General features: G+C 44.8%; 1 protein-coding gene across 2 annotated transcripts in view; it reads right to left on the bottom strand.

Moving 5' to 3' along the window:
• The window catches only part of UGGT2 (UDP-glucose glycoprotein glucosyltransferase 2), a 448230-nt gene that overhangs the window by 52756 nt on the left and 370785 nt on the right, over nucleotides 1-24689 (bottom strand). For both annotated transcript variants that reach the window (XM_033949012.1, XM_033949013.1), the window contains exons 32-34: nucleotides 21099-21194; nucleotides 14869-14953; nucleotides 4208-4390 (exon numbers count right to left, since the gene is read on the bottom strand). In XM_033949012.1, coding sequence (XP_033804903.1) covers nucleotides 4208-4390; nucleotides 14869-14953; nucleotides 21099-21194 — 364 coding nt within the window. The remainder of the gene's footprint in view (nucleotides 1-4207; nucleotides 4391-14868; nucleotides 14954-21098; nucleotides 21195-24689) is intronic.

Raw genomic sequence — 24689 nt, 5'->3', positions numbered from 1 at the left:
TATATTTGGTTCTTTAAATCTTTAATCTAAGCTAAATGAAAGCTGATATACTGGATAACTTAAGTTTTTGAAAGAAATTGAAAACATCCCATATTGAAAACAATGATATTTTATAATTAATTTTCTCTTTTTTTAAAAGTTGTTTTGACTTTTAAGTTTGTATTTTCCCAGGAATTTACCTGTCTGTTCTTATTATAAGATAGTCAAATTAGAGAGGTGGGTCAAAGGACAAAACAACCAAGAAGCACAAAAAAGAAGCATAAGAGGCCTTCAAGTCCTGAGCAGTCAAACTTCTTTTTATTGAAGGACTCGACACAGTCATAAAAACATAAGAATAGCCTTACTGGGTCAGACCAATGGTCCATCAAGCCCAATAGCCGGTTCTCACAGTGGCCAAGCCGGGTAATTAATACTTGGCACAAACCCATGCTACCAATCCAGGGCAAGCAGTGGCTTGCCCCATGTCTTTCTCAATAACAGACTATGGACTTTTCCTCCAGGAAATTGTCCAAACCTTTCTTAAAACTAGTCTGTCTTTCGGTGTATCCGCCTGTGTCAGGGGCCATCCAATGTAATCCATACAAAGAACAATGAAAGATTGTCAAACATTGACTTGCTCAACAACCAGTATCCAAGGAATAGCAAGAGTGAAGTTACAGCTGTGTATTAACAGCTAATGCAAAACACTTGAAGGCCCCCTTGTGCTTCTTGATCTTATTGTAAACCACATATAACCATTTTTTTGGCTTTTCGTAATATGCAAGTTATTATATTGTATTGTACATATCATGCTTTCATATCAAAACAATGATGAATAGCATAAAAGCTGGACAAGAACAGTCTTTATGTTTCTTGTGGAACCCAAACTGGTGTATTCCCAGAACATCTTTGTGGTCAATATAGCCCTGAAGCCAATCTAGTACTTCATTTTCAAACACCTTATAAGAAATGGTAAAGAGGAAACCAGAATGTAACTATTATGATATGACAGGTCTTCATTCTTTGTCTTCATAATTGGTTGCACACTAATTTTTTCAATGATACTGACACACAGCTAGCAGACCAGTGCTTCTCCTTTCAACTTCTTTTTCTTATATCCCCTCTCTTACTTTCACTCTTCAACCTAACCCTCATGACCCCCAGCACCCAGATTCTGTCACTGACCAAGCTCATCCCCCTCTTCACAGAATCCCAGGCACATCTAATTCTGGTCTTTTCTAGGCTCTTCCCCTTCTTCTTCAAACTGAACTTTCTAGACTCAATCCTCTTATTCATAAAAGCTTTTTATGTTATCTTACCCCTACTTACCCTCTGACAGATACATCTAGACCCTCAGTTCACCTGGCTCCAGTTTGATTCTTTGTCTCATTCCCTCAAAGCTGATACCATCATCTCTTTCTTTTTCTCTGCCCCCTGCCATGCAACTTCTTATCTTTCTCTCTATGCCCCCTGCCATGCATTATCTCTCTCTCTCTGTGTCTCCCCTCCTTATGCAGCTTCTGCTTCTTCTCTGTGCACCCCTGTCTTTCTGGTTTGTTGGCGGTGGCAGCAGCAGCAGTAAAGGGTTAAAAAAAAAAAAAAAAAAAAAGGGTCCATCTCTCTGCACACAATTCCGCCAGCTCTCTCTGCCCTGCCTTCTTTTTCAATACAGGAACTGTTGTTGGAGGAAAGGATAGTCAAATTCCTAGAATCTAATGGGTTACAAGATCCGAAGAAACATAGTTTTACTAAAGGTAAATCAGGCCAAACGAATCTGATTGAATTCTATGATTGGGTAATCAGAGAACTGGATCAAAGATGTATGCTTGATGTAATCTACTTAAACAGTTCCTCATAGGAGGCTCTCAAACAAATTTGACAAGCTGAAGTTAGGCCCCAAAGTGGTGAATTGGATTAGAAACTGGTTAATGGACAGATGACAGAGGGTGATAGTTAATGGAATTCACTCGGAAAAAGGAAAGGTGAGTAGTGGAGTTACTCAAGGATTGGTGCTGGGGCTGATCCTGTTCATTATGTTTGTGAGCGACATTAACAAAGGGTTAGAAGGAAAGGTCTGCCATTTTGTGGATGATACAAAGATTTGTAATAGAGTAGACACCAAGGAGGGAGTGGAAAACTAAAGGATCTGCAAAAGTTAGAGGAACAGTCTTATGTCTGGCAACTAAAATTCAATGCAAAGACGTGCAATCAATGCAAAGACAATGCATTTTTGGGATTAGAAATCCGAGGGAGCTGCTTTGTGCTGCGAGGCTGACATGCATAGATGGGGAAAGGGAACTTGGGGTGATAGAACAAAAGATCTAAAGGCAAAGAAGCATTGTGACAAGGTGGTTGCTGTTGCCAGAAGAATGCTAGGCTGTACAGAAGCGTAACCAGTAGAAGAAAGAAGATGTTGATGCCCCTGTACAGGTCGTTGGTGAGGTCCCACTTGGAGTATTGTGTTCAATTTTGGAGACCATATCTGGCAAAGGATATAAGACGACTTGAAGTGGTCCAGAGAAAGGTGACGAAAATGGTAGGGGATTTGCGCCAAAAGGAAAAGTAAGATACTCTCCTCCTGTTATGTTTTGGATAAATTTGAGGGGGGTTCTGGGGTGAGGGGGAGGATATGGCACTGGAAATCTAAAAAAAAATAAAAATAAAAATATATTGGTTGAGAGTAGAGGGTTGTTAGACTTGTAGGATGCAGACACAGCAGAATATATTTGTAAATCCACTAAGTAGGGAGAGAGTATGGGATTTAGGGATGTCAGCAATGCTTTATGTCATAAAAAATGGAGCTTGGGGAGGAATTAGGTGACTAGTGTTTTTAATCAGTGCTAGCCACGTTTTTGCTTATCCTCACCCTGCCCAGATTTTTACCAGGTAAAATTGCTAATCACACAACCCCACATTTTATATACAGGAGTTGAGAACCAAACCAATTTAACAAGTCAGAAACAGCTCCTGGCCAGTTAAATCTTCTGATCAGGGCTAACTGGTCATTTACAGTGGCACTTAATTGGTTACGTGGCAGAGGGAAGTCTCCGGCGGAAAAGGCCAAAACAGCCTGTTTAGAGTGCTGCCGGCCCGATGCTGCTTTGGATGAAGGTATGTAGGGCTCGCTCGCAGTCAGCGAGGTTTGGATGGGTCAGTGGGGGGTTGGCTGCGTGGGGGGGGGGAAGGAAGGATAGAAACTGGGCAAGGGTTCTGCTGCACAGGGGGATGGGAGGGAAGGAAAGATGCTGCACATGTGGGGGAGAGAAAGGAAAGAGGAAGAATTAGGGTGAAGGAGAGGAAGGGAGAGATGATCATGTACATACCCCAAAAATAAGACCTAGTGCATTTTGTGGGCCCAAAATTAATAAAAGACACTGTCTTATTTTTGGGGAAACACGATAATACAGACACTTTAAAAGATGATCCTGTAGAGTAGTGCCTCTCAAACCTTTTTAGTTCTGGCACACTAAACAGGGCAAATGGTTTTCGTGGCACATTATAATTGAAATTATAAAATTGCAAAACCAACAAAAAATTACATTTCAGAGTTATTTATTTAAAGTTCTTTAAGCTATGTATGGGTAATTGTAACAATGGTGAAACCAAAGTAGATAGAGTAGAATTGCTAATCAATTTGATGGATGAGCTTGTTTTTGAGTGCAAATTAACTAAAAATGTGGTTCGATAGTCGACAAACATGCATTTCATAATCCACCATCTGCAGTCATTCTCTTTTTTAAAAATTTAATTTCTCTCAGAGCTGAAAATCCAAGTTCGCAAAGGTAAGATGATCCAAACGATAACAAAGCCTTGATTGCTTTGTTTTTCAAGTTAGAATAACTACTGCATAAAAAAATAAAAATAAAATTACTTGCCATTAAGGACCAATCATGTCAAAGAATGATGCTTGTCTGGGCAGTTGTATCTTTTAAAATACAAATACTCATAGCATTGGCAGACTTTTGTATATGCAATGTATACTTATGAAGGGAATTTTTAAAAATAAAGTAAAATTCTAGAATCTCTCATGGCACACTCAGAATCTCTTTGGGGCATACCATTTTGCGGCAGCACAGTTTGAGAGACACTGCTATAGAGAAATAACTACATATTCTGCTCAGTAAAATCAGCTGGATAGGCAACAATATGAATGTACCAAGACAAAGGTGTCTGCTGTATACAATTTGAAACATTTATTAATCAGTTCAAAATAAAAGCTGAGTACTACCTGGTCAGCATCCACAAAGATGATTTTGTCAACGGCAAGAGGAAAGAGAACATCCAAGAAAAGAATTTTGTAACCCCAGATAATTCTTTGCTTTTCAGTCTGTTGATGAAGCCAACGAGGCCATTTGTATTGTACTAGCTCATACTGGAATTCGTATTTCTTTGCCATATGAGGAATAAACTCCTAGATGTGGAGAGAAAATTAAAATAATTCTGCTGAATATGCTGTTTTATATTTCTCATATAAGCACCTTTCCCCCCTAGAAAACAGTCATGTTGCTATAAAACTATAAGCATAGAGCACACATTCATGAAGTATTTTAAAATAAAGTCTCAAACTAAAACCAGAGGTCTGGTGCTCCTGATTCATTTTTCAAACTCTTTTTACTTAAAATATATTTTATTAACAAATACAGCCGATCATAAACATTACTCTCATCAAATGCAAAAAAAAAAAAAAATTAGGCTATATAACAGCAACATATCTTTACAGTTTTGTTTTTATCCCCCCTCTCCTTTTATTGATAGTAAAGCACAGTTACTTACCGTAACAGGTGTTATCCAGGGACAGCAGGCAGATATTCTTAACGTATGGGTGACGTCACCGACGGAGCCCCGGTACGGACCTTTTTAACTAGAAAGTTCTAGTTGGCCGCACCGCGCATGCGCTGGTGCCTTCCCGCCCGACGGAGGAGTGCGTGGTCTCCAGTTAAGATAAGCCAGCTAAGAAGCCAACCCGGGGAGGTGGGTGGGTCGTAAGAATATCTGCCTGCTGTCCCTGGATAACACCTGTTACGGTAAGTAACTGTGCTTTATCCCAGGACAAGCAGGCAGCATATTCTTAACGTATGGGTGACCTCCAAGCTAACAGAGAGGGAGGGGGGATGGTTGGCCATTAGGAAAATAAATTTTGTAACACAGATTGGCCGAAGTGTCCATCCCGCCTGGAGAAGGCATCCAGGCAGTAGTGAGTAGTGAATGTGTGAACTGAAGACCAAGTGGCCGCCTTGCAGATTTCCTCAATAGGCGTAGAGCGGAGGAAAGCCACAGAAGCAGCCATAGCTCGGACCCTGTGGGCCGTGACAGCTCCTTCCAGCGACAGGCCAGCCCGAGCATAACAGAACGCAATACAGGCAGCAAGCCAATTGGACAGCGTCCGTTTAGATACAGGGTGACCCAGACGGTTAGGATCGAAGGTCAGAAAGAGTTGAGGAGAGGAGCGGTGAGCCCTGGTACGGTCAAGGTAGTACGCCAGGGCACGCTTACAATCCAGCGTGTGAAGAGCCTGTTCCCCAGGATGAGAATGGGGTTTTGGGAAGAAGACAGGCAGTACGATGGACTGGTTGAGGTGAAAGGCTGAAACCACCTTAGGAAGGAATTTAGGATGGGTACGCAGAACCACCTTGTCATGGTGAAAAACAGTGAACGGTGGATCGGCGACCAGTGCATGTAGCTCACTAACCCTCCTGGCAGAGGTGATGGCAATGAGGAAAAGCACCTTCCATGTGAGAAGTTTGAGCGAGGTAGTAGCAAGAGGCTCAAAAGGAGGTTTCATGAGGGCTGACAAAACCACATTGAGGTCCCAGACGACGGGGGGAGGCTGAAGAGGTGGTTTGATATTGAAGAGGCCTCTCATGAACCGGGAAACCAGAGGATGAGCCGTGAGGGGTTTTCCAAGAATAGGCTCATGAAACGCAGTGATGGCACAGAGGTGGACTCTGATTGAGGTCGACTTGAGGCCAGCGTCGGAGAGAGAGAGCAAATAGTCCAGTACAGTTTCCACCGCCAGGGAGGTGGGATTGTGATGATGAAGGAGACACCAAGCGGAGAACCGGGTCCACTTCTGATGGTAACATTGGAGTGTGGAGGGTTTCCTGGAGGCATCCAAAATGCGACGGACCGGCTGAGACAGGTTTGCTGGAGAGGTCAGCCCGAGAGAAACCAAGCTGTCAGGTGGAGGGAAGACAGATTGGGATGTAGCAGAGACTGATGTTGCTGCGTAAGCAGAGAAGGAAATACAGGAAGAGGAATGGGCTCCCTGGAGCTGAGTTGAAGCAGGAGGGAGAACCAGTGTTGTCTGGGCCACCGAGGAGCGATGAGAATCATGGTGGCCCTGTCCTTGCGGAGCTTGAACAGGGTCCGCAACATCAGAGGAAGTGGAGGGAAGGCATAGAGGAACCGATCCGTCCAGTCGAGTAGGAAAGCATCCGGGGCCAGACGATGTGGAGAGAAGAGTCTGGAGCAAAACTGGGGCAGCTGATGGTTGTGAGGAGCTGCAAAGAGGTCCACCTGTGGAGTGCCCCATCGAGCAAAGATGGAGTGGAGAGTGGGAGGATCCAGGGTCCACTCGTGAGGTTGAAGGATGCGGCTGAGCCGGTCGGCCAGGGAGTTCTGTTCGCCCTGGATATAGACGGCTTTGAGATACAGATTGTGGGCTGTGGCCCAGGTCCAAATTCGGAGGGCCTCCTGACAAAGGAGACGAGATCCGGTGCCTCCTTGCTTGTTGATGTAGTACATGGCGACTTGGTTGTCCGTGCACAGGAGAAGAACCTGAGGATAGAGAAGGTGCTGGAAGGCCTTGAGAGCATAAAACATGGCTCTGAGTTCTAGGAAATTGATGTGATGTTGACGCTCCTGAGGGGTCCAGAGTCCCTGGGTGCGTAGATCCCCCATGTGAGCTCCCCATGCATAGGGGGAGGCATCTGTGGTGATGATCATGGAATGAGGGGGCGGATGAAGAAGGAGGCCCCTGGAAAGATTTGAGGAGTTCAACCACCATTGAAGAGATTGCTGAAGAGATGATGTCACAGAGATGGGATGAGAAAGAGGATCCCTGGTCTGTGACCATTGGTTGGCGAGGGTCCATTGTGGTATTCTCAGATGGAGTCGCGCCAGAGGAACCACATGGACTGTCGAGGCCATGTGACCCAGAAGAATCATCATCTGGCGAGCAGGGATGGATGGTTGGAGGAGCACCTGTCGACAGAGGTGAAGCAGTGTCCGGTGCCGGTCGGCAGGAAGGAACGCTCTCATGGAGTTGGTATCGAGAAGAGCTCCGATGAACTGAAGGCGCTGCGTGGGAAGCAGATGCGACTTGGGATAATTGATCTCGAACCCCAGGAGATGGAGGAAAGAGATGGTGTGGTGAGTGGATTGCAGCACAAGTGGAGCGGTTGTTGCTTTCACCAACCAATCGTCCAAGTAGGGGAACACTTGTAGGTTGTGGGACCTGAGAAAGGCCGCTACCACAATCAGGCACTTGGTGAACACCCTGGGCGATGATGCGAGACCAAAGGGCAGCACCTTGTATTGATAGTGGTGATTCTGAACCTGGAATCGGAGGTAGCGACGTGAAGCCTGATGGATTGGAATGTGGGTGTAGGCCTCCTTGAGGTCCAGGGAACATAGCCAGTCGTGTTGAGAGAGAAGAGGATAAAGTGTGGCAAGGGAGAGCATTCTGAACTTCTCCTTGACCAAACACTTGTTGAGGTTCCTGAGGTCGAGGATAGGACGAAGATCTCCCGTTTTCTTGGGTACCAGGAAGTAGCGGGAGTAAAAACCCTGACCCCTCTGGTCTTGCGGAACTTCTTCGATGGCATTGAGGAGGAGAAGGGATTGGACCTCCCGAAGGAGGAGAGGAATTTGGGAGGAGTGAGAAGCAGACTCTACGGGAGGATGATCTATGGGTAGAGTTTGGAACCTTAGTGAGTATCCGTGACGGATGATGTTGAGAACCCACAGGTCTGACGTGATGGCCTCCCAGCGGTGGAGGAAGATGGTGAGGCGGCCTCCGATAGGCTGAGGAAGAGGCATGGAAGGTTGGAGACTGGCTATGCCCTGGAGAAAGGAGTCAAAAGGGCTGAGGGTTTTTAGTCGAAGGGAGAGGCTTGGTCGCCTGGTGGGACTGAGAACGAGCCTGAGTGTGCTGTTGTTGTTGGTGGCGAGGCCGGCGGGATTGTTGCTGAGTAGGATTCAGCGGCCTGGCAGAGAATCGACGTTGATAAGAGGACTGAGGCCTGTATGGTCGTGCAGGTGGAGTCTTCTTTTTAGGCTTAATGAGGGTGTCCCATCTGGTCTCATGAGCCGAAAGTTTTTGTGTTGTGGTATCAAGAGATTCCCCAAAAAGTTCATCACCAAGGCAGGGCGCGTTGGCGAGACGGTCCTGGTGGTTCACATCAAGGTCAGACACCCTCAGCCAGGCTAGGCGTCGCATGGCTACAGCTAGTGCAGAGGCTCGTGAAGTAAGCTCGAAGGAGTCGTAAATCGAGCGCACCATAAATTTTCTGAGCTGAAGGAGGCTGGAAATCTGCTGTTGGAAAAGTGGGATTTTACGCTCGGGTACATACTTTTCCAAAGCAGAAAGTTGTTGGACCAGGTGTTTCATATAAAATGAAAAATGAAACGAGTAATTGTTGGCTCTGTTAGCCAGCATGGCATTCTGGTACAGGCGCTTTCCAAATTTGTCCATAGTTTTTCCCTCTCTGCCAGGAGGGGTGGAGGCATACACACTGGATCCCTGAGATTTTTTTAGAGTGGACTCTACGAGGAGGCTCTCATGGGGCAATTGGGTTTTATCAAATCCCGGGATCGGGATGACCCGGTATAAACTGTCCAGTTTTTTAGGGGCACCTGGAACAGTCAGTGGGGTTTCCAAATTTTTATAAAATGTTTCCCGTAGGATATCATGTACGGGGAGTTTAAGAAATTCCTTGGGAGGTTGGTCGAAGTCCAAGGCTTCTAAAAATGCCTGGGACTTCTTGGAGTCGGACTCAAGTGGGATGGAGAGAGCCGCAGACATCTCCCGAAGGAATTTCGTGAAGGAGGATTGCTCGGGCTTGGAAGTGGTTTCAGCCATAGAGGGTTCCTCATCGGTAGAAGAGGCATCCTCTTCGGTACCGAGTGGGGATTGCTCCCACAGGTCTGGGTCCCTGACAGCCGGCTCAGTATGGCGTGTTTTAGAAAGGGACTTGCCAGATCGCATAGATACGGTGCCGGGGGATGAAGACCGGCGTCGATCCCTGTCCCTGGAGGAATGGTGCCGATCCCGGTCCCGAGATGACCGGCGTCGATCTGGGGCCTGGGTCGGGTCCTCTGCCGAGCAAGTCTGAAGTACAGGCTGAGCAGATAAGACCGGCATGGATGTGTTCAGCGGTACCGAAGGGGTGGATACCGGTGGGGCGGTACCAGGCTCGGTCTGGACTGGTACCGGAAGGAGCGGTGCCAGTATGGTTGGAAGGAGCTGTTGGAGTTGCTTCTGTAGCTGCTCCTGAAGTTTGTTCTGGAGGATGGCCGAGATCCGGTCCTCCAATGGGGGCACCGGTACCGCTTTAGATTTCTTCGGTACCATAGGTGCTGCTCGACGCTCCGGCGATGAGGAGGCCGATGACGAGGCACTCACCGTGATCGGAGCGGAGCGTTTACGGGATCGGCGGGACGTCGGAAGAACCGGTGTCACCGCTGTAACAGGAGGTCGCTCAAGGGAAGTGGAAGGCTTCTTAGCCGGCTTACCTGGCGCTATCGACCCCGAAGGAGGATCAGGCGGTGTCGATGTGGTTGGTGCCGATTTAGGCGGTGCCGTCGACGTCGGGGCCTGCTCCATGGTAGAACCGGTACCGAAAAGAATATTTTGCTGTATTTGCCGGTTCTTAAGTGTGCGTTTCTTGAGAGTTGCACAGCGGGTGCAGGTGTCAGCCCGATGCTCTGGACCCAAACACTGAAGGCACCAATTGTGTGGGTCAGTCAGAGAGATCGGGCGTGCACACCGCTGGCACTTCTTGAAGCCCGGTTGAGGGGGCATGAAGGGAAACACGGCCTCCGCGAAATCAAACCCGGAGGCTTGTATGATTACAACAGGCCCCGCCGGGGCCGGCTGCAAAAAAGCAAAGAAAAGACACGAGTTTTTTTTTTTTTTTTTTTTGAAAGGAAGTTAAAGTCAAAGGACAAAATATAGAACAAAAAGGGATCAAAAAATCGCGAGCGGGAAGGCAAAATAGAGTTTTCAACGGCCGTTGAAAGCACATGCGTCTTCTTCGCTCCGCGGAAACGAAGAAACTGGAGACCACGCACTCCTCCGTCGGGCGGGAAGGCACCAGCGCATGCGCGGTGCGGCCAACTAGAACTTTCTAGTTAAAAAGGTCCGTACCGGGGCTCCGTCGGTGACGTCACCCATACGTTAAGAATATGCTGCCTGCTTGTCCTGGGATAACTATTCCCTACCACACTCCTCTCCCCCCAATCCTACAGATTTTCAAACTTATACTTTTCCCTCTCTTGGAAACCTTCTCTGATCTAACGTTGTAACCCTTCTTCCATAACTCTTTTTGTAATCCGCTTTGAACCGAAAGGTAATGACGGAATAGAAATCTGTAATGTAATGTAATACCAATCAAGAGGGGGTTTGACTCTTATGGCTCCCTTAGTTCGACTAATGTTGAAGTTTCCTCTCTTCTCCTTCCTCTCAATGGCAGTCCTCACTCTGAACTATCTACTCAATCACAAATGACCATCTTCCCACCCTTTCCCCCACTTCACCACTTTAAACCTTCTACCTCCTAGATAAAGCTTATTTCAGTGGATGTAGGACTAGGTTTCTTGTTCTTGGTGTGAGTCAATGTTTATAATTTGCCAATACTACACATAAGAACAAAGTAACCCCCGCGCTAGCTGAAAAACTACCATCTGCTCAAGAGGAGGCGGTAGCGGCTAGCGCAGCCGGTGGTTTAGCGTGCGCTATTACACTCGTTAAACCACTAGCGCAGCTTTGTAAAAGGACCCCTAAGAATAGCCTTGTTGAGTCTATTGAGCCCAGTATTCCATTTTCACAGTGGCCAATCCAGGCCAAAATACCTGTCAAAAACCCAAATAACAAAAATATTCCATGCTACTGATTAAGGGCAAGCAGTAGCATGGAATACTACTACCCCGCATCCCCCCCCCCCTGTTTCAACAGTAGACTATAGACTTTTCCATCAAGTTCAAACCTTTTTTAAAACCAACTACGTTAACTGCTCTTACCACATCCCCTGGCAATGCATTCCAGAGCTTAACTATTCTCTGAATGAAAAAATATTTCTTCCTCTTGGTTTTAAAAGTTATCTCCTTGTTTGGTTTTTTATTCAAGAATTCAGATATCAATTTATACCATTTATAAATTTATAAAAGTTGTCTTTTTTTAGTCATGGCTGGGATTGTTATGCAGATGATAATGCATAACTGGAAAAATCATGATCGTCTTAATTTCTCATTTTGGTGGGCAAATTTATGCTCCACATATAGGAATGAGAAAATGAATGCGGAATTATTAGGACATGGTCATATATTTAAATTGGTTTGGGAACCATTGACATCTTTTATGAATGCAGATTAAGTAGGTTGTTGTTTTATTTTTGGAATACTTCTAGTCACATCCAGGGTGGGTGGGTGGTGGGAGGGAATACCTTACTATTATTATATAAGATAAGGATTTTGAAAATATAAATATGTATTATTGATTTATAGTTTTTCTAATAGAAGGGTGGGCGGGATAAAGATTCTGTGTGTGTATATTTTATAAGTTAAATGTGTGTTCTGTGATTTATTCTTTGGTTGTTAATATGTTTAGTGCACTGTAAAGTTTTTTGGAAATTAATAAAATATATATTTTAAAAAAAAAGTTATCTCCCTGTAACTTCAGTGAGTGTCCCCCAGTCTTTGTAATTTTTGATGGAGTAAAATATTGATCCACTTGCACTCATTCTACATCACTCAAGATTTTGTACATTTCAATATCTCCCCTCAGCTATCTCTTTTTCAAGCTGAAGAGTCCTAACCTCTTTAGTCTTTCCTCATATGAGAGGAGATAAAAGAGGCTGGTCGAGAAGTCAAAAAGCAAAGATACAAATGGAAGAAAATATAGTTGTCATGGTAAAACGGGGAGACAAGACTTTTTTTAGATATATCAGTGATAGGAAGAAGTGCAAAAGTGGCACTGTGAAACTCAAAAGTGAAGGGGAGAAATATGAAGAAGCTGATAATGAAAAGGCTGAATTGCTTAACTAATATTTCTGTTTTGTGTTCACAGCTGAAGCGCCACGAGCGGGACTGCAGAAGACCAACTCAAATAGGGATGGAGTAGTGGTAGTTCCTGATCAATTTTCAGAGGGTTGTGTTTGTGAGGAGCTAGCTAAATTAAAGGTAGACAAAGCAATGGGACCGGATGTTGTACATCCAAAAGGTGCTGAAGGAACTTAGGGAAGTTCTGGTGACTCCACTAACGGACCTTTTCAATGCTTTTCTAGAGTCGGGAGTGGTGCCGAATGACTGGAGAAGGGCGGATGTGGTCCCTCTACACAAAAGTAGAAGTAAGGAAGAAGTAGGGAATAGTAAGTCTGACTTCTGTGGTAAGCAAATTAATGGAGATGCTTTTAAAACAGAGAATGGTGAAGTTTCTGGAATCTGGGAATTACAGGACCAGATGCAACATGGATTCACTAGAGGTAGATCTTATCAGACAAATCTGATCAATTTCTATGACAGGGTGACCAGAGAATTGGGTAGAGGGAGTGCGCTAGATGTGGTGCATTTAGATTTTAGCAGTCTGACAGTGTTCCACACAGGCATCTGTTAAATAAACCAAGAGTCCTCAGGATGGGCCCCAAAGTGACGGGATGGGTCAGAAGTTGATTGAGTAGAAGAAAACAGAGGGTAGTGGTCAATGGAGATTGCTCTGAGGAAAAGGATGTTATCAGTTGTGTGCCTCAATGTTCTGTTCTTGGGCCTGTTCTTTTTAACATTTTTATAAGTGATATTGCTGAAGGACTGTCAGGTAAGATTTGCCTCTTTGCAGATACAACCAAAATCTGCAATAGATATCCTAGATGGCTTGAACAACATGAAGAAAGACCTAGATAAGCTTTAAGAATGGTCTGAAATTTGGCAGCTAAAATTTAATGCTAAGAAATGAAAGGTCATGCATTTAGGCTGCAAAATCCTGAAGGAACGGTACAGTTTAGGAGGCGAAGAACTTATATGCACAACAGAAGAGTGAGACTTGGGTGTAATTGTGTGTGATGATCTTAAGGTGGCCGAACAGGTTGAAAAGGTGACGGCAAAAGCTAGAAGGATGCTAGGGTGCATAGGAAGAGGTATGGCCATTAGGTAAAAGAAGGTACTGATGCCCCTGTATAAGACTCTGGCGAGATCTCATTTAGAATATTGTGTACTTTTCTAAAGACCGCACCCTCAAAAAGATATAAAAAGTATTGAGTCTATCCAGAGGAAGGCTACTAAAATGGTCTTCGTCATAAGGGGGCAGACTTAAAGATATATACTTTAGAGCAGGAGTGTCAAAGTCCCTCCTCGAGGGCAGCAATCCAGTTGGGTTTAAAGGATTTCCCCAATGAATATGCATGAGATCTATTTGCATGCACTGCTTTCATTGTATGCTAATAGATCTCATGCATATTCATTGGGGAAATCCTGAAAACCCGACTGGACTGCAGCCCTCGAGGAGGGACTTTGACACCCCTGCTTTAGAGGAAAGGCAAGAGGGGGAAGATATGATAGAGATGTTTAAATACCAACATAGCATAAATGTGCATGAGTCGAGTCTCTTGAAATGAAACTGCAATGAGAGGGCATCGGATGAATTTACACGGTGATAAGCTAAGGAGTAATCTAAGGAAATAATTTTTTAATAGAAAGGGTGGTAGATGCATGCAATAGTCTCCCAGAAAAGATGGTAGAGACAGAGACTGTGTCTGAATTCAAGAAAACGTGGTATAGGCACGTGGGATCTCTTAGAGAGAGGAAGGGATAAGGGTTACTGTGGATGGGCAGACTGGATGGGCCATTTGGCCTTCACTGTATCTGTCATCATGTTTCTTTGTTTCTATTTAACTCCTTGATGGTTCAGTGTACAGGGTCAGGTTTCATTTTCCAGGTTACATAATTTAATGTGTACATTTTTCCTAGATAAAAAAACAATTGTTATAAATAGGGAACATGCCCTAAATAATTTCAAATGAAGGTTAATGTCACTGTTGCCCAGTAGAGACTGACTGTGATTGGGCTGGAAGCCCACAGAAAGTGCAAGCTACATTACATTAGTGACTTCTATCCCACCTTAACCTTGCAGCACTAGACGGATTACAAAAGAGGTCAGCTGGACATTTCCAGGAGTGTTACAGGATTGGGTGGTAATTACAAGATTGTTCTGGAGCTGAAATGAGGGATGATTTGGCATGGCATTAGTTAGTTAGTCTTAACAAAGTTGGTTAGTCAGTCTTGACAAAGTTTTTGAATAGAAGGGTCTTTATTTCTCTTTGGAAGCTGCTGATCTAATAAACATAATGTATCATAACAATTTGATTGACTGTATTAAAATCCTACATCACCGACATTGTTTTCAAAGTCTTCTTTTTGCTTTTAACTCTTTTACTGTGGAACTGTTGGGTTCTTCTTTTTCCATGGACTTTGTCTTCACAAACAAGTATAACAACATGCCATCTATTCTTCCCACCAGAGACTCCAAAAAAACAAGTCAATCCATTCATGTTATTAAAAGGTATTCGAAGATCAATGATATTAAAATGTCAAAAGCTGATGATAAAACAAGCCATGTAGAAGGAATTATTTTAATATTTTACTATTTATATAAAACTGGAAAATCACTGTGAATCTTACCTTAAAAGTAGGGGAAAGGTAATTTTTCAGAAACCAAAATTTGACTGGTGTTTTGGTGTTACGAAGAACTGAAAGCATCATAATTCTACAAAAAAATTGTTTTAATTAAGAGCAGTGTATTTTATATATCTACATATTATACATACTAATATCACTTCTGCTGTTTACTTGAGAGCATTGATCATTGATATGTCTGCTTACTGGACATATTGTTGGTACCTTTCTTTAGTATATGACAGCTCAATTAATGGGAGACTTTTTTTTTTCAGTTAAGATGTTTCTCTTAAATCAGTGTTTACTTTGCCACTGCACAGTGATACAAAGTTTCAGCAGCCTTAGATGCTTCAACTGTCCTAGTTCAGACAACAGAGAATAACTTACTCCTTAAAGAAGTCAATTCTAGGCCCTTTCTATTACAACAGAATCAATGCAAATCTGAACAGTTCAACATCAAAAAGTTTCCAACTCATGGTGAAACCTATCCTTGCTTCAGGATAATTCCGGCTACTTCCAGCAGAGTCCTGGCTCTGCCCTAGGCAAACACCCCTTAATCACAGCCTTTTACCATCCAAGAGGACAAATGGAGGCTAACAACAAAAGGTGGAAGGCCGTCTAGCTGTGAGGAGCATTGATTATACTGACTGGGAGACTGGGATTGTAGCAAGGATGATCTTTCAATTTCTAGTTAGGCTGGGGCTAGGTAAAACAATGAGATCCCATAATGGTGGTGGGTCATGCAGAGGTGGTCAAAGATTGGTGAAGCTTCTTAGAAAGCATAACACCAGAGGCTGCTGAGAGATTGGTTTCCATTCGCTGAGTCAGAGTAAGTAGAAATTGCGGATTAGAGAATGACATGGTACAAATTTTTCCCCTACCATGCGGGAACTCATTTTCCCGTCCCCGATAGTTATTTTCCTGTCCCTGCCACATTCCTGCAAACTCTGTCCTCATCTGCACAAACCTCAAACACTTTAAAATCATGAGTGTTCAAAGCTTGTGCTGTTAAGGCAGAGCTTACAGGAATGGGGCAGGAACAGTGACAAAACTCGTTGGGATAGAGAAATTGAGTTCCTGTAGGAACGGGGAAAAATTTGTCCCCCTGTCATTTTCTATTGTGGATAAGTGAAGGTACACTGAGTTAGTCTTGAGATCAGAATCCGGTAAGTGGAGGAGACAAGTATGTGAGAAACTGGGCAGCTTAGGGGATTCTGTCTCTGGGCAGTTACCCAAAGAGAGAATTGTTTCCACTTAGACTGATAAGATTTTTTGGTAGAAGGCCATTTGGCCATGAGGAGAATTGATTTTACTAACTGGAAGACTTGGATTGCAGCATGGATGGTCCTTTCAATTTCCACACAGTCAGGCTGAGATAGGGTTGAAGTTGGAGTGAAGAAGCTGACTGGTGGGAACATGAATTTCCATGTTTTGCCTGTTGGCTCTCTCAAAGAAGTTCCCTCAACTTTTCACACACTGCCATCCCAACTTGTATTTGCTCTCAAGGGCAAACACGAGTCGGGATGGCAGTGTGTAAAAAGCTGGGGGACTCTCTTGAAAAAGCCAACAGATGATGTACTAAAGCAGTGACAGATGCCTAGGATGGATAGATGAGCCTGCCCGAAAACCAAGGACCCAAAAGTGGCGACCTCTCAAGCCACCATGTTCATTCTGTAGAATCTGGTAAAGGTATGGAGAGTAGATTAAGTAACTGCTCTACAGATCTCTTTGGGTGGCACCGCTCTGGTCTCTGCCCAGGAAGCCACCATGCTTCTAGTCAAATGAGGTAACATACATCAACAAAGTTGCCATAGATGCCTTGGGAAGCTGGCCTGCATTGTCTTGACTGGTTAGAATAAAAAGTCAGTCGGAAAGACGAAAGTCATAGGTCTGTTTCAAATAATGGAATAACACTTTCTGTATGTCCAGTCTCTGCAATATCTTACCTTGCTTGGCTGAACCCATATTTATCTATCTATTTTATTTAAAATGTATATATAATATACTTATCTTCCCAATAGAAGCACCCAGCACCCCCTGATCATAGCCATAAAACACCAAAGTCCTGACACCCTTTAACCACCCCCCCCTTCCGATTACAGTGCAGCACAACAACCATGCCCCTTCAAAATAACTCTGCCATATCCTCCCCACCCGAGCCCAATCCTCTCCTCCCCCAGGACCTACCTGGGGGTCAGTCATCCCTGGTGGCAACTATTCTCTTGTACTGTTGCCTAGCTGGGCCTCAATCCTAAATGGCACCAGGAAGTCTTGAGGTACTACTGTAAGGCAGAAATCCCTCTGACAATAGTACCATGAGACTACTGGCAACATTTTGAATTCAGGGGCCAACCTGGATGACAGTGGAGGAGAATTGTTGCCAGCAGGGAAATCTGCCCATCAGTGCTGACCCTGAGTAAACCCCTGGGAAGGGTTGGGTTTAGAAAAGAAGGGTTTTGGAGAGGTGTGCTGACCCCTGGGCATCTGCTAAGGGAGGAAAGAACTGCCTGCAGACTCTTCTCTGCTTATTGATTTCCTGCAGTGTTTTCAATCCTGCTTTCAGTACTGCAAATCGGGCAGGCACTGCTGAGGACAGGTGTGACATCATCCGGGCTCCTCTCCAACAGGCTGGGAATGATGAAGGGCTGATGGTTCTGAAAGTTTTTTGGAAGCCACGGGAAGAAAGTAGAGAGAGGAATCTGGTGGACTTGGTAATTGCCATCTTTAAGTGTCCTTTTTTTCCCCCCTTAGCTATTTTGGACAAATTTCAGGAAATTTGTGGCCATGCACTACCTGTTTGTGATTGCGCATATGGGGAAAAGGAAGGGGGAAAGTAAAGTTTCTACACCCATTATAATAGGTACAATGGACCGTCATATGATTACTTCAGTATCAGACCCATCTCAAGCAGAGATTAGACCAGGTCTCAGGAGTTTCTCTTAGTTCTCCTGAGCAAACTTCTCCTCTCCCTCAAACATCCTCTGAGGTTACAGGATCCAGAGTTGGTCCTGGTGCTTCAATTGAAGCCACTGATCCTCCAGCCAAAACAGATATATAATTTTTGAAAATGCCTCAGATTTTTACTACCTCTATAGAGAGGCTTTTAGGATCAAATGAAATTCCAGAAGAGATTTCCTTGAAGGACATTTGGTTACTTAATGTGAGGATGGAGAAATTATTGAAAACAGTTGTATCTCAATTGCAAGAATTTTCTAAAGTTGTAGAAAAACTGGAAAATGTTGATTCTAATATTAAAATCTTACTCATCTATTACAACCATGGAAAAAAAGGTTTCTCACCTACAGTTGTTCTCCATGTCTGCGATGAAAGATTCCCACACTGTTCATTTAAAACTTGAATATATGGAGAACGCTACTAGGTCAAGAAACCTAAGAATGATAAATTTTCTGAAAACTTATTTAATCTCCCCAGAGATCTTTTTTGAAAGTATCTTGGGGAAATTTTGGTTATGCAGAATTTTGATACAGTGACTATCTCTACTCTTTATTATATACCAGTAAAACAAAAAGTATTAAGGCAGCAAGGAATGGATCAGTTGGAGACTGATTTTCTTGAAGACTCAAGATATTATACAGTCTATGGCTACCTTATTTGTGACTTTTTTGAGCGATAAAGCTCTGATCATGAAACTTTATTTAAGGTGCAAATGTTTCCTGACGTGGCAAGATCAACCCAACTCAGAAGGAAGGGCTTAAAGCCTCAAGTTGTGGAGATCAGAGCCACCTTTTTTTTTTTGAGGTTTCCCTGCAAATGCTTGGTAACTTTTCAAAGTAAAGATTATATTTTGTGGGATCCTGTCCAGTTAACACAATTTCTTGATCAAAAGTAGGGGTTTTTCATTTTTAGGTTTGATTTAGCTGATTTCTATTGAGGAGTAATAATTGAATAGATGCATATAGAGTTAAGGAAATAATTTCTTTCCTTTTGTTTTTTATGTTTTTCTTTTACCTGTATAAATGTACTCCTCTCCAGTTAATGAGGGCTTGATGATTCTATGTAAAAAAAATTTGTCTTTTGTGATTTTCATATACTGTTATGTTTCTTTTGTAAACATTTCTTGAAAATTCTAAAATTTAAAAAAAGGGGTTTCTTTGTTTTAAGGGTGGGGTTGTTGTGTTAGCAAAGCCCAGACTGTGAACAGGGGTATTGAGGCTGTGATCTGAGGGGTTTGGGGGAGTGTCGGGGCTCTGATCAGGGAGAAATGAGAATTGGGGGGTCAGCTGCTGTACTCTCATGACAGCATACTACGCTACTGCACAACCAAAAGTACAGCCGTACCCTCTTGAGGTGGTGGTAAGTTCTGATGAACTATGACTGTCAAGACAGCAATCACAATACCCACCCATATACTAGCTTGTCAGCTGGTCACTCCTCCCCCTTCCCATACTATGCCCAGACCACATCCATTCTTGTTTTAGCCAGCTAAAGTGAGATTTTTACTGCGATAGCTGATATTTTTAGTGCAGGAAACATTAGAATGGACTGATCTTAATATCAAACGTGCACTAAAAACCCACATTAGCTGTTTCATACCAGGGTCCCCCCCAAAGGCCTGTCCCCCCTTAAAGGTCTGCCTGTCCCTCCTTGAAGGCCTGCACTCCCCTTGAAGGCCTGTCCCACCCCCTTGAAGGCCTGTCTCCCCCCCTTGTAGGCCTGTCCCCCCCTTGAAGGCCTGCCTGCCTGTCTGTCCCCCCCTTGAAGGCCTGCACCCCCTTGAAGGCCTGCACCCCCCCGAAGGCCTGTCCCACCCCCTTGTAGGCCTGTCCCACCCCCTTGTAGGCCTGTCCCACCCCCTTGTAGGCCTGTCCCCCCCTTGAAGGCCTGCCTGCCTGTCCTCCCCTTGAAGGCCTGTCCCCCCTCTTGAAGGCCTGCACCCCCCGAAGACCTGCACCCCCCCAAGGCCTGTCCCCCCCCTTGTAGCCCTGTCCCCCCCCTTGAAGGCCTGCACCCCTTGAAGGTCTGCACACCCCCCCCCCCGAAGGCCTGTCCCCCCCTTGAAGGCCTGCCTGTCCCCCCCCCTTGAAGGCCTGCCTGCCTATCACCCCCCCTCCCCCTTGAAAGCCTGCCTGCCTGCCCGCCCGCCCGCCCCAACTTGAAGGCCTGATGCCCCAACCCACCCCGAAGGACCGCTCGCCCCCCTGGCCTCCCCGCACCACCTATGAAGCAGCCGCAGCAGGATCGCGACGTCAGCGATCCCGGCGCTGCTTCCTGCGCCGCGGTCCCGCCCCTCCTCTGACGTCAGAGAAGGGGCGGGACCGCGGCGCAGGAAGCAGCGCCCAAGCAGCTCAGGGATCGCTGACGTCGCGATCCTGCTGCGGGCTGCTTCATAGGTGGTGCAGGAAGGTCAGTGGGGCGAGCGGTTCTTCGGGGGTGGGGGGGACTGAACGGCAAGGCGGGAGCATCCCCTTAGGGCTGGCACCCGGGGCGGACCGCCCCCCCCGCGGTACGCCACTGTACCACTTATAACCTAAGTGGTTTACATTCAAGTACACTACCGTTTTTTGGGATTGCCTGCAGTTAGTGACCCTTGATGAATTTCCCCCTTACAGCATTAACCTCCCCCATGTTAACATCAGTGGCAGATTTTCAGTTTAAAACAATTTTTTAATTGTTCCTGAATTCAAATTAAAATACCGACAATGGAGAAAAAATATCAACTTTAGAAATTTAACCGCACTACAGGTACTATAGAGCATTCAGCAAAATAAGCAGCAATTAACTCCACTGTTTCTTTTCTTTGTGTGTATAAAATCTAAAATTCTAAGAATTTTCAAAATGATTTTTTAAGATCTATTTAATGAACATTTTAAAGCTTTAGTTAAAGAAAATCATTCCTGCAAACCATACATTCTATATCAGTGGTTCTTAAACCTGTCCCTGGAGGACCCCCAGCCAGTCGGGTTTTCAAGATGTTCCTAATGAATATGCACGAGGCAGAATTCATGCCTGTCACCTCTATTATATGTAAATTTGCCTCGTGCATATTCATTTAGGACATCTTGAAAACCCGAATGGCTGGGGGTCCCCTCAGGAGATGATCTACTGTAAATAATAAAATTTTTCTCAGCAAAAGAAAAACTCAAACAATTTTGATCAAAAAAATAGCCTTATTGTTTTGTTTTATTCTTATACTTTTGTATTTGTAAAATTTCAATTAGAAAAAAAAATCAATTATTTCTTTCATAAGCCTAACTAGTCTAATGTGTTATATTTACCGTAGAAAGCGTTCATATAAATGACCTGAAGCAACAGAGAAAATGTTCAGAACATTGTTCTTCTCTTTTTCTTCTGTTTGGCCTCCACCTGTAAAGCTGTTAAACAAAAGACATTTTTTTTAATATACAAAATTGTTTATCTAAGCAAAACAAATTTAGACTTGTCCCCTCTAAAAAGTTCAGCATTCTGAAACAAGGTTTATAAAAACAGTTGCACTAATCAGATTCCTCAAAATATAAATATGTCTGCCTATGGTCTCTAATAGATTACCGTAGTTGGGCAGACAGGTTAGGCTAATTGATTCTTTTCTGATATCATTTATCTTCTTTCAGGTTTTAGTCGTGTTTATTTTTTACTCTAATTTCTAATATTTTATTTTTCTAAAAATTAAAAACAGATGCAATCCATTAAACATTTTCAGAGATATATTTTCATCCTAGATGCAGCATTGTTATGCCTGCATGTGGTTCTAAAGAAAATCAGCACAAAAACCATTAACATCGGGATCTGGATAGTCCCTTCTGTTGTCATCATCCCTCCTTTCTCTGCACCCACCATTAATAAAACCAAAACACCTTATTGTGGTAAATAGCCGCAGCTCTTTATTACATCACATTAACCAATAAATTAACTTGCATAAATTAACATCATTAACATATTGAACATCCATTGACAATCAACCTCAGCAAGCTCCTCCCGAGCAACCCTATGTAAACAGTACCTTTGCCCCCGACCCCGCCACCAACAGCAAGTGTCTGAGGGGTGGCATGACCTCATGCCCCTTTAACCCAGGTCACCTGACCCCAAGGCACGGCTCCCAGCCGGCCCACCGCTCATCGCCGGATGAGCCCCAGCACCCAGTAGCTCGGGAGACCCGCCTCCCACGCCACGAAAACCTCAACCAAGGGTGGGAGGCTGGGACAAAATTCTGCCTTGGAGGACCTGCAACGAACTTAGTCCTCCAAGGCTCGTTCTAACAACCCAATGTAAAACGCCCCTTTTACCTACACTATCCAATCCCTGCCCCTCCTTTGGGCGCGAGCCCCTCCCCTTTTTCTTTACAATTCTTCCTTTCTAACGGTTCTCCACCCCCCCATCCTAACTAGCCTACATGCAACACGAGGGCCTCCCAGCCCCGTGTTAATCTACGCCCTTTGAGACAAGCTCTCGGGCTCCTTCTTTCTTTGGCTATAAATATAGCAATTTCTATATTTGCTTACATAGTTGCAAAGTCTGTGGCTACTTTTACCTACAAGTACGAGCATAATTTCTTTTTGATAAATTAAAACTTAGGGCTCCTTTTCCGAAGGTGCATTAGGGCCTTAATGCACGGAATAGCACGCACTAAATTGCCGCGCACGCTAGCCGCTACTTCTTCCTTTTGAGCAGGTGGTAGATTTTCGGCTAGCGCACACTAATCCGGTGCGTGTGCTAAAACCGCTAGCGCACCTTTGTAAAAGGATCCTTTAATGTTGGTAAGACACAGATTTTATGTTTTAGCGCGCGCTGCATTGGAAATTAAAAGCTATGAACACTATTGCCCACCCTGACCTAATCTACCCTGGGGAATAATTTTGCACAATGCATACAGGGACAGACCGAAGGTCCATAAAGCCCAGTACCCTGTTTCCAACAGTGGCCAACCCAGGACCCAAGTACCTACCTATATATTTTTTGAGATATGGAGACTAGAACCGAATGCAATACTCAAGGTGAGATTGCACTATAGAACGATAAAGAGACATACTATTCTTGGTCCTATTTACCATGCCTTTCCTAATAATTCCTAGTATCCTGTTCACTTTTTTTGGCCACTGCTGCACACTAATCAATTGCTTTGGAAAATTGATTCCCACCCTCCCAACACAAGGCCAGTGACAAACAAGCTGGGCCCAGGGCACAAACAGGTAGGGGTCCCTAAAGCCCAATGGCAGACTGTGCCTTCTTCAGCTTCAGGCAGACTTAGGGCCCCTTAAGGCAAAAATGTTCAGGGCAATTTCCCTATTTGTACCTCCTTCCTTTTGCCAACCCTGCCCCAACAACCACTGTTTGATGAGGTATTTAGGACACATTTATTTATTCAATTTTCTATACCATTCTCCCAAGGAACTCAGAACGGTTTATATGAATTTATTCAGGTACTCAAGCATTTTTACCCGTCTGTCCCATTGGGCTCACAATCTATCTAATGTACCTGGCAGAGAATGACATGGTAGTTGTTACCTGTGGCTAGTTGCAGGTAGCAACGGGTAACCCGCCGAAACGGGGAGAGAAAAAATAGTGATCGCTGCGGGGAAGGGGACAAGGCCATTCACTACCCCATGGAGCGGTGAATGGTCTTGTCTCTGTAGTGAAGCAATCACGGATCGCCGCATCCCGCAATCTCCCTCCCTCCACCTCACCTTAGGTGCCGACTTTAATTTTTCTTATCCCAGCCACACGCTTTCAATAAGCCGCATGTGCGACTGCTTGAGTTGTTGAATCTTCTCCTTTGATGCAACTTCCTGTTTCCGGTTGCGTCAGAGGAGAAGATTCAACCAATTCAAGCAGCCACATGTGCGCGGCTTATTGAAAGAGAGTGGCTGGGAAAAAAATTAAAGTTGGCACCTAAGGTGAGGTAGGTGGAGGGAGGTAGGTGGCGGAATGCTGCGATCGGGCGGGAGGGGGCTGTTGGACCGCGCAATCCATGATCGTGCGTGTTCCCGGCTCACATTAGGAAGGATGGAGTGAAAGGAAAAGAGATGCTGGGCCAAGGGGATGAAGAAGGAGAAAAAAACCCACAGCAGGAAAGAAAGGGGAGGACAGGCAGGTGAGCCAAATGTTGGAAGCGGGGTGGGGGGGGAGAGAAAGAAGGAAAGAAGTTAGATAGGGTTGCAGAGAAGACACACATTGGTGGAAATCTGGACACATGGGGGGGAATTATGTGCATGGGGGCATAGGGACATAAAGGGGACATACATGGGGATGGAATATGGACACAAGGGGGAGGCAATGCCAGATACATAGGGTAGATATTAGAAATGGGGAAAATAGGAACACAGAAGCGAGATGGTTCGTGAGGATGGGGACCGAGATTGCAGGTTCTGGCGGCTTGCACAAATTACATTGTAACGCGCCACAAAGGTAAGAGGGAGGGAGATGGTCGGACCGCGTGAGGGGTGATGAAGGACGGTAGAAAAGAACAGACGCTGAAGGGGGTGGTGAGAGGGAAGGGTGGTGGTGGAAAGGAATGGAACAGACGCTGAAGGGGGTGGAGAGGAACAGACGCTGAAGGGAAATGTGGAAGACAGAGTGGGGAGAAGACGCTAAAGGGAAATGGGGAGCACAGAGTGGGGAGAAGACGCTGAAAGGAAATGGGGAACAGAGAGTGGGGAGGAGACGCTGAAGGGAAATGGGGAACAGAGAATGGGGAGAAGATGCTGGAATGGAAGAAGACAGAGATGCCAGACTATGGGGGGAGCGGAGGAAAGAAGATGGGTGCCAGACCAATTGGGGAGGGGTGAAGAGAGAGGTACAGTAACAGAGCAAATGGAAGACGCAGAGAGAAGACAGACAGTGGATGGAAGGAATTGAATGAGAAGATGAGGAAA

Source organism: Geotrypetes seraphini, chromosome 6 (genome assembly GCF_902459505.1).
Source record: "Geotrypetes seraphini chromosome 6, aGeoSer1.1, whole genome shotgun sequence".
NCBI lineage: Eukaryota > Metazoa > Chordata > Amphibia > Gymnophiona > Dermophiidae > Geotrypetes > Geotrypetes seraphini.
This window is presented reverse-complemented; position numbering and strand designations above follow the sequence as displayed.